The following is a 10920-nucleotide window of genomic DNA, read 5'->3' as shown; positions in this document are numbered from 1 at the left end:
GCTGTGGGTTGTAACTCATGAATGCTCCTGGTCCCAAGGACAAGCAAGTGGTGCTAAGTTCCCTGTACACAGCCTAGATGAAAAAAAAGTATCTATTGAATTACCAGACAATCTTTTTGCTGCTGAAAAAGTCTTATAGGTAGGTCTTAAAAGCCTTCTTGTAAGCATCCTGGGTGTGAATAGTAGAAAGCTAAGCAGAGACCTAGGCCTGCTCCTGCTTTTGTGAAATAAATCAGTTAATAGAGAACCTTGTGGCTTGAAGGGATGTAAAGCAGAGACTTGAGAGAGGGTTAAGGCAGGTCAGATATTAGAATAACCTTAAATTGCTCTTAATGGGAGTTGTTCTGTGCTCATGAAATGAGAGGAAATATGGTATTTCCTGAAAACAACTCAGTCTAGTAAACCTAGTTTTGAATGATTAAACTCGTAGCTGTCCATTGAAAGTACAGTGACATCTAAATGGTGGTGCGGCTGTAAATCACATAACCAAATATGCTGACTCTTCTGCCCAACTAGAAAGTGTACTCCTAAGAAAATTGCAGTACTTGATGAAATCCTGTCAACCTGTAAGAGTTTTCTTCTCTTTTTTTTTTTTTTATCGGTGTCCCTTCAGTTCCTTTCACAAAGGCGAATTACTTCATCACACAGTGTTTATAGAATGAAACATCACTTTTTAAAATGTTCTTTCAATTTTTTTTTTGAAAACTTTTTAGCATTTTGTGTTACAGACAGATACAGATCTGTCACAGTAGAGTTTGTTGCTTCAGGTTGGCATTCAGCACACACGCTGAAATTAAATTTTTTAAAAAGCAGGACTATCTAATTTTGAAATTGTCTTAACACCATAACTTATTCTTCTAGCCCCGGCCAGTGTTCTGCAGTGAAACGTTAAGGCTGTCTTTAGAATCACCAGGTCGAGCCAAATAATACAGAGCATTTTTATGTCTTCATTCCACTCACTTTGAGTACACTTTTTTTGAGTGTTTTGCTGAACTGGGATCAATATGAGCATATACTTACACTTGAAAATATTCTCAAAAGATTGCTGAATCATTTGGAAGCATAATGTGATACAAGTTCCACAGGACCACTGCAATTCATCTGGTCTTTGGCACTAACCAGGATAACACATTTAAGCAAAGGCTTCTTGAGGGGAAAAAAACAATTTCAGCACCAACAGGCTCTTTCAAGTATGACCTTACTAAATATTACTGTAAGATCTATGCAGGACATGCTTTGCCAACTGTATAGCAGCCATGTGGCTCCGTACAGCTCAGGAGATGATGGGCTTTCTGGGCTGCAAGCACACATTGCCAGCTCCTGTACAATTTAACATCCACCACTGTCGCTGAGTCCTTGTCCACAGGGCCACTCTCACTCCATTCATCCACCCCATCTGTATCAACACTGGGGATTGCCCCAGGGCAGGTGCAGGACCTTGCACTTGGCCTTGTTGAACTTTGAGGCATCTACAGTATCAACTGCAGCTCTCAGCATGGGCTTGTCTGCAAACTTGCGGAGGATGCACTCAATCCCACAGTCTATACTACTGGTGAAGATATTAAATAGTATCGGTCCCAGTACAGATGGAGCAATAAGCTTTGGGAATCCATGCAACACAAACTTTGACAGGTGAAAGGGGTCTCTTTTTCTCAAAGTACAAGTGAAGAACAAACCTGCAGCTCTGAAAACCCTTGGTGGTGGGCTTTTAAACACAGCATGACAGCATGGAGCATCCATATTTGATTTGGTGCTTTAAAAATCCTGGCCCTGATAAAATGCATTAAAAAACCATCTGTGACATCAGAGCTGTTCTGGCAGCTTTTCTTCCCATTACTCCCCAGATGACTTCCTTATTTTCTGGTAATCAGAAAGGAACAGAGTTTGGGTTGACACAGCTTGAAAAGTTGTCAGTTTTCCTTAGTTGTGCAAATAGGTCATGATCTGAAAAGAACTCTATGCTACCTGAAGGGCTGCACTGGGGAATGACCTTACCTGGTGTTTGGCCCTGTAGACCCTCACGGGATAAGAGGTGGTGATGTGTAATCCCGCAGCAGACCCATGTAGGCTGGTCCTTGCACTGGCCTGCGTTCCTCACTCATTTCTGGAGCCTCTGGGAGATGTTTCCAAGGTTGCTCTCTGTACATGCTGAGGTCTCTCGGACTGAATGGGCCCTAAAGGTGTTTTATTTCCTGCTAATATTGAAATTGCAGTCTCTATAGGGGACTTATATCACCCCCAACATAGAATTGAGTTCCCCCCAAAAATGTACCACAAAAGCCACTTTTTATCCTTTAGTTCTCAAATTTTCACTCCTATTTATTTTTCTAGCTGCAACAATAATTAATGTTACAGAATTAACAAGGGACGCAACCAGAAAGGAGAATAAATGGAATATAGCTGAAGACTCTTACTTCTTGCCATTGGGGTAGGAACCCGTTGGCGTTCAAAATGTCCAGGCAGAAGCTATATGGGTACAACCACAAGAAGACCCAGGAACTGGTGAGTTCAATTCAAATATTCACACTGTATCTCCAATATTTCAGTTAATGCAAGTTATGGAATAACAAATTGACAAGTTTGTGGAACAGGCACATGCTTCCAGAAGAAGAGTAGTACCAAACACCTGGTGCCGAACAAAGAGAAATTTAGGATAAATCAAGAATTGAGTTTATTGCATTAGTCTTGCTTTTAGTGGAGGACTTTTTCATAAATCTCATTAGCGGGTATTTTGGTCTGCAGATAGAATTATTTCTTGATGCAACAACGGGGACGCCCTCTGTCACACTGGCTCGGAGCTGCCCTGAGCCCCCGTGGTCAAGCCCCTGGGAGGGGGCATAGGTTCAGGGCCCTGACAAGGGTCGTGATTCCCTCCTTTTTCCAGCTGCATGGTGTAGCTGGATGCTACCAACAGCAGTGATGCTTTCGTTGTCTGATATCAGAAGAAAACTGTAGGTATTAACAACAACTAGCCTTACATGCTGAAACGTTACCATAAATATTGTCCAAGCAACCCTGTTTCAGCTGCTCTGAGATTCACAGAAGAAAATGAATGAACGTTCTGCTCTTCCTCAGTGAGTATCGGCAGTAATCGTATCCGAGTCAGTACCCCTGGTTCTCTTTTTCTCTTATGTCACAGTAAATGGAAGGTAATTTTAATCACGTCTTTGCTCCAGCCGGGAGAGTAGTGAGTCATCACTGACTGCAGGGGACTTGCCACTGGTTTGAGCTGGTAACACAAAGGGCTGAATTTGGTTTCCTACTTGTATCAAACGTTCAGGTATTATGCAAGTTGCGTATCTCCTTGAAAACAGAGATGGCTTGACATTTTTGTCAGACAGGGCTTACAGAGCAGGAGTTTCACAACACAAACAATAAACTGTGCTAGGTATAAATCATTTCAGTAGTTAATAGCCTCTTTCACTTAATCCCATCGTTGCAGGGCTCTTCTAGATCCTCCATGATCAAATCCTGCTGGTTATTCACCCAGTTTCCTTTCTTAACCGCCTTCTCCTCTTCCTTAGCGTTTCGACAAGCTCGACCGTGCTGCGTGTGGTAGTCGGCAGCTGGCAAAATGGCATTGCTTTGGCCTCGCTGGGAGTACACCTCCCTGTGAACCATCTCCCTGAAGCAGAGCTGAAGTTTAAAAGCTGCCTGAAAGCCTCGGCGAAAGTTTTTGTTAAAGAAACCGTAGATGATGGGGTTGACGCTGCTGTTGAAGAAGGCCAGCCAGTGAGCAAAGGGGTAGATGTAAATGTTGATGATCTGCAACTGGATATCTGAAAGGTTGGCGTAGTCTGAGAGCATCATCAGAGTCCACAAGGGAAGCCAGGACAGGGTGAAAAGCAAAGCCACGATAATGAGCATTTTGATGACTTTTTGTTTCTTCTTAGAGACGCTGTGCCGCTGCTCCTGGCTGTGTTTTCCCACCACGGGCATTGCGGTGTTGAAGAGAGCAATGCTTATCCTAGCGTACATGATAACAATGAGCGACAGGGGAGCCAGATAGATGTTGGCAAACAGAACCGTCGTGTAGATCTTTCTCATTCCCGGGTTAGGCCAGTCCTCCCGGCACCAGTAGACAGGGCGGGTTTCATTGCCGTAGCCAAGGACCACCCTGAAATGCTTCTCTTCTTGTACCTGCAGCATGACTGCCGAAGGACACATGATGGCGACGGCCAGAATCCAGATGACGGCTATAATGATGACTGCAGTTGGAATGGTCAGCTTCTGCTTAAATGGATAAACGATGCATCGAAACCTGTGGCAAAGACACCCGGGGGCGTATGTGGAGAAGCCATTGAAGGAACGCTTAATCAAACAGGCAAGCACACGCACACGTTTTAAATTGTATGGTTTTTTAAAAAGTACGTATGGAATTGTTTCCTCATCCTGCATAAACCAGGGGAGTTGCATTTAGTTGCTCCGTTTAAGAGCTGTGTTCGTAAAAACAGTCTTTAAAAGAACATCAAATTTGCTGTCAAAATTTCCTCATTGTGATCTGTCTCCGTATCAGCCTGCTGCTTCTGCTACTTCATTTAACCAAAGCAGGTATTCGTGCCTCTGCTTTCTAGTTAATAGCTAAGGAACAAACCAATTATAGGCAGCCAGATGCAGCCCAGCTGTACCGCCTTTCAGAGATACCAGTGGGGGAGCAAATTGCTATGACTGCTCTTTACACCCGGCCACATTTTGGTTTGCTCCACAGACTTAGGAGCAAAAGACATCTAATTTATTGCAGTGTTGTGTGGATTAACGAATTGCCCTCAGCGTGGTCAGGTGGCCAGTGGGAGATGAAAGCGCCAGCTTGCAGTCTCTGCATCATCTTACCTGTCCACAGCAATAGCAACTAGAGTGAAGACAGAGGCAGAAACAGAGATTCCTTGCACCATCCCGCTCATCTTGCAAACCAGGCTCCCAAATGGCCATCCTGGAAGGAAACAGGCGATTGAAATTGCTGCCGTCTCACTGCAGCACTATGCTTATATGCATAAAATGAAGTTTCTGCCACAGAACTAATACACTTCTTTTGCTCTGTCAGGCCAAAGTAGGGGTTAGGGAGGCAGAGGTTATGTAAACAAATGCTTTGCCAGATGCCTTGCGTGAGTTTCGGATGTTCCAAAAAACAGCAAAGCAAACATTTGTGGTTTAACATCCCATCAAAACGAGATCTCAAGGTAAGAAAGGGAATTGACCACTACAGTTGGTTGTTCTCTGCATCTGTCTCATAGCATCCGCTGGGTCTTCCTAAATATATAACCTGGTAGCGGGAGAATCCCTTGTGGAACTCAGCAGGGACAGCCCCGGTCAGAGGCTTGTTGGCTTCACCTCTGACTTCTAGTGACTTGAAATGCCTATAGAGCCCCCTCAGAAATGGCAGCGCCCAGGTGGGGCTAGGGATGGCTTGGTTTAAGGTGACCTTTGAGCTGCCACCTCCTCTGTCGCTGCATGCATGGAAGAGCGAGTGCTGATTGCAATACTCTCCTGGGTAGCCTCAAAGCCCTGGCACCTCCAACCTCCCTGCCTCTCTGCTGACAGGCATGCAGTGCTGCCTAAAATTTTCTAACCATCAGGGGGGTGACGTGTGAGAGATTTTGCCCCTCGAGCTCAGCATGCAAAACAAGGGCTCCAAATTTGCCTCAAGCTTTCTCAAAGAAGTTGTCCACGGTATGCCATGGACAAAGAGAAGGAGAAATTTCTGCGTATCACTGTCACATGCACCCGCCTTTGATAGAATCGTTATAGTTGGAGGAGACCTTTAAGATAGTTTCAGGGTCCCTAGGGAGGCCAGCACCCAGGAACGCAGGCGAGTCCCCCTCGAGCTCTTTCTGCCCCACGGTGTGAACCAGCCTACCTGCAATGATGTTGTCCAGGAGGGTGGTGGGCATGCAGAAGATTCCCACCAGTAAATCGCTGACAGCCAGGTTTAAGATGAAAAGGTTTGTGACCGTACGCATATGTTTGCTCCTCAGGACGATAAAGCAAACCACTCCGTTGCCAACCATGCAGAGCAGGAAGATGAGGAGGTAAGAGACAATGAAGACAGCTGCCACTGAAGGCTGATGAAGGTAGAAATCCACATAGGAGACATTGCCTTCTAAGTAGAGGTCCTTGTATGTCCCATTGTAATTCGGCATGTGAGGCCAATCGAATGAAGAGTTTGAGTCCATTTTCTTACTCATATTGTAATGTGCCTTAAAAGATATTTTTAAAAAGGTCATTTTAGTATGCTTGAAATTGATTTGAAGGAATGTTTGGATATACCGTGTGCTGAAACACAGGCAAATCTTATGTATACGCACTCCTCCATGGCTTACCTTATCAGCCCATGTTCTGAGCCTCCCCAGACAGGAAAAGCAACAAATAATATTAGTTTGATTTTACAACGCAGGCGTACAAAGGTGACCAATAATCCTGATAAAAGTTTTCCCCCTTTTGCAGACTCCATAAATTAAGTCCATCCTTTCCCAAAGGAGAGGAAACCCAGACAGGATGTAAACTGGCCTGTTGTGCTGTGTTGAGTAAAGAAACCAACAACCTGAGTGGTTTATTTTGAGAAGAAAAAAAAAAAAAAATCAGAATTCTTGAGAAATCTATTTACTCAACAGCTTGAGTAATCTGGCACTTAGGCAACAGCGAGGTTGCTCAGCCATGAAAAACAGCGGTTAAATTAAAGCTCTCTCAAGTGGCACAAACCTTCTGCCTGAATGTATCCAAATCCAAACCCGTTTCCTTGAAAATGAATTACTTTTGTGTACAGTTGGTATTAGACCACAGTCGATTTTACTACCCTGCTTACAAGCTACATAGGTCAGGAGATGAGTCTGCAAACATGAAGGAGGACTACACTGTGTTCAAAACATGCTGAACTACATGAGAGCTGGATTCATTTCCTCGCTCTGCCACTGAATTCCCGTGTGATCTTGGGGAATTTGTAATCCCTCCATATTGTGGTTTTCCTGCTATGAAATGTGAGTAATACTTCTTCTATGTCGTTTACTCACACTGTATCGGAAATTCTCCCATTTTATAATTTATTAGATTACTGTTGGCAAGAACTAGAAGCTTTTTCTGAGAGATTTTTTTTCAAGTCTGGACCTTCTTGATATTGTATCATCTCTGTTTCAAGCTACAAATATCTATGTCTGCTGTGTTGCAGCAGCAATGCTTTTACTGGGGTGATGGTTTGAAGATAAGGGCTGCGAGACTTTTTATTCGACCGCTTGATGGAGCTGAAATAATCAAGTTAAGGCAGGTACCAAATTTGTACGCCCCAAACTTACTTACTTTGAAGTTTAACTGATTGAGATTAACTTTGTAGGCCACAATCTGTTTTCTTGCCCTGTAGAACCTATAGTTATAAGAGATGCTGCACCAAAATTTTCAATCAAATCTTAACTGTGACAAACTTTAAACGAGTATATTATACAACTCGGAGAGAAATGGTATCGGTCTCCGTAACAGGCCAACGCTGGCATCTAGACATTTACAGCTGACACCAGATAACTTGACTTGGAAGCAGGATTCGAATGTTTTTTCCACTTTTATTTTGTCTACCAGATGGAGACTTGGAAACTTAGGTAAAGGGAGTAGGGAAAATGCTCAAATTGCTGTCTGCTGATACTGTCGGATAATGCTTGATTAAAATGGGCTTTAGGTTTGTATTTCTTTAACAGGCATATGTATATAGATGCCTAAGGAGCCAGGGGGATGGAGGTGTTCCTAACTTAAAAGAACAGCAAAATTAACTGGGGGCAGAAGGCATAAAGTTCATGTATGGCTGCAGGTGCCTTTAGGATGCTTACAAATTCCTTCGTATGAATGGAATTTAAATTAAGGCACAAATCCCAGTGAGCTTGTGTGTGAGGGAAGGAAAGTGCTGGCTACACCTCTTTCCTTACAAAACGGAACTCGGAGCCAGCCCTTTTTTGTGCAGTTAGGGTTTCAGCTGCCTCCCCAGGCCCCTGGTGATGAGGCATATGCTGCTTTTCCCGTATCTGAGGAGTAACGACGGAAGGTGACATTCTGCTGTCACTCCGCTTAGGGGCAGCCCTCTCCCCAGGAAAAGAAAATGAGTGTTAGGTACCAACGCTAAAAGGAAAGGTGGTTTTTCTTCATTCTTCTTGCTGGGTTTTACTTAAAAGACTTTCTAATTTACTTTCTGTCTTTGCCTGTTATTCCCTGATGTATTTACTCACACGTAATTCTCAGGAAAGCATTGGGCTTTTCTATATTTCACATGGCAATGAAAAACATCAAAGTGAGTGTTTTGGGTAGCAAGTGCAGTAAAAAATATTTATTCTGATGTGCCTCAGGTTTGGAACAAGCAGAGTAGTGAAAAAAACCAACATCCTTTTATGGTGTATTCTGGCTTTTTAGAAGTCAACAGCAATACAGTGTTTGTAATGAGTCTGTATTTTCACATATTCATTAAATTGCCTGCACGTTAAAGTAGGTAGACAAGAATCTGATATGTCTTGCAAAAATACGGCTGCTTGGGTGTTTTAACAAAGCGGCTGTTGGTTGCCATAGTTGAGTATTCTCTTTGGCTGTCCTTATGGAGAAAGCCTGTTTGTTTATTTTTATTGGGTTTATTCAAAGTATTTTCAAAATGATTGCAAATATTTTTATTCAAACATATGATGTGCCAAATGTTTTAACTAGCCAGACATCAGAGTCAACTGCTGTGGAAAGTGTTTTAATGCCAATATTATTATTCACTCAAGACAGCAGGCACTGGGGCGTTTGCATACAAACATGCCCGAGATGAAGAGCGTCGGCAGAATTCAAATATAGATATTTGACAAAGTAGTTTACACTGTTCCTTTAATCACAGATCCGGAGCTGTGCTTTATTAATCCCAGGAAATGCTGACTCGTCACTAAAACCTTGTTTTAGCATCTCCCGTGCTCCCTTTTGGCTTGTGACAAGAAATAGATTTATTGCTGCTTGTGTTCCTTGTCTTCCCCCACCCAGTGTCTGGGTAGCCCAAGCCCTCCCTGCCCGGGGAGATGACCGTCTGGATGAGAAGCAGAGCTTACCATTGGACCTTCCTTCACAGGGAAAGGCCGTAACATACCTTTAACAAGGAATCCAACGCGCCAGTGTTTGCTGTATAGAACCAAGTCACTTCTGAGGCTGCCAGCCAACAACATTAATCAGGTTAGAAACACGGGGGCTCTTGCGTTCGAGCTTTCTTGTCCCGATGGCTAGTGATAAGAGTAAGCAAGTAGCTTGAGTTCACACAGGGGAAGTGAAAAAGCAAGAAATGGAGCAGCCGGTGCCAGTAATCTGACACTGTTACATGTTTGGAGCAAACAGGACAAGGGATGGAGCTACCCTAGACTAATTGCTGCATTTCAGACAGTGAATGCAGCTGTGCAAGAAAATGGAAGTTCTGCTCTGCCCGGAGTAAGCGCAGGAGTTGCACTCCTGGTGTCCCGTCTGGTTTTGAAAATTGTGGCAAAGACTGGTAATACACCCAATCTGAAGAGTTTGGAAAAAGTCAGGCCCTCTGCCCTTTCTCATCCTCTAACAAAAATAAACATGTGTTTGGCTCCTCCGTTTTGGCTTCTCTGAGGTTCCTCCTAAGTTCATGTTCTCCAGCGTTTCTCTGCAAATAGGACAGCCACAAATGTATTAATTTTTATTATTATTGTAAATAGATACTAATTTTCTTCTGTAATCGTTTGTTTCCCAGAGGCGGTGTTTTAAGAAAGACACTCCAGCATGGGGAAGATGGCTTTTGCCTTGCGCTGCGTTCCTAGCCCCCATGACCCACAGGACCGGTGCTGTCACGAGCAGCTCTGCAGATGAGACAGAGGCGGTTTTCCTTCCTTGCCTGCTGTAGTTTGGTGTTTTGAGCAGTGTCTGAAGGTACGAGGGAGTTCTTTGTCATTCCCTGATAGAGGAGCACTGTTCCTCTGTGCGAGAACAAAGAAGGAATAACTATGGTTCAGCTTTATTGCTGCTTTGCACCTTATATATACAACTGTTCATAGGCTACACAGGCTTGCGCTAGGCTTTTTACAAGTACAAATTGTTACGCAGATAGTACTAATAAGAGGCTTTGGTCCCAGGAGTACAAACCCTTGTGGGTCATTCCTGTGCAATAACAGTATTCTAGTGAATCAATTACTTATAATTCTGTTCATTAAGACAACTGAAATAATAATACCTTATCACACTAAAAGCAGGAGGAATAATTATATTATTATTTTTTGGATACATATCTTACATTGTCAGAAAGAGTGAAAATCTATTGTAAAGCAACAGCTTTCAACCTTTTCAGTAATGAACTCTGGAATAGGTTTTGTAACTGATAAACAAGAAGTTGCAAACAGCCTCAAGGCAAAACTGGAGCTGCGTCTGTCTTTCGTAGTCGCATCACAGTTGCACTAATGAAATTTTGTATTGTCATGGCTGTAGCAAAGAGTGAATTTGCCACACAAATATCGTACCTTACAGGAAATGGAAAAGGTACACTGATTTTTATTATATTGAAACTAAGGTGGAAAAGGATTGGCTGGAAGAAGAAATGAAGGCAGTGCCTTGCCTCTTCACAAGGTACTTACCAGCTAAAACGGACAATGATAGATAATAGAGAGAGGCACAGAAGACAGAAACATAAGTCATCTAAGAAAAAGGAAAAATAATGCAATGCATAAATATTACAAGATGATAAATAAAAGTAATTTGCTTCCACATGGTAATTTGATAAGGGTATGGCCTCCCTAGTTAATTTTATATACCAGAGGAAAATCTGCAAAGCAGTAAAGCAAGAGCCTCGGCTAGTGAAAAACTGCCCAGTCCCACACGCTGGGTTTTTAAACACACGAGGCTGATACACTGTTCAAATCCCAGTAACACCACCCATATACAATGATGCAGCATGAAGTCTCATAGCGTAACCAAGACATT

General features: G+C 43.1%; 1 protein-coding gene across 1 annotated transcript; it reads right to left on the bottom strand.

Annotated features, from left to right (window-relative positions):
- Positions 1-3420: 3420 nt before the first annotated feature.
- NPFFR2 (neuropeptide FF receptor 2) lies at positions 3421-6182 on the bottom strand (the record flags this gene model as incomplete). Its single annotated transcript, XM_082482709.1, has 3 exons — positions 3421-4261; positions 4831-4930; positions 5855-6182. The coding sequence occupies 3 exons, from the start codon at positions 6180-6182 to the stop codon at positions 3421-3423; spliced, it is 1269 nt and encodes a 422-aa protein (XP_082338835.1).
- Between the last annotated feature and the right edge of the window lie 4738 nt (positions 6183-10920).

The sequence above is a fragment of the Vanellus vanellus genome (assembly GCF_965231255.1).
Source record: "Vanellus vanellus genome assembly, chromosome: 4".
NCBI classification, from domain to species: Eukaryota; Metazoa; Chordata; class Aves; order Charadriiformes; family Charadriidae; genus Vanellus; species Vanellus vanellus.
Note: the sequence above shows the minus strand (reverse complement) of the source record. Positions and strands in the feature narration are given on the sequence as shown.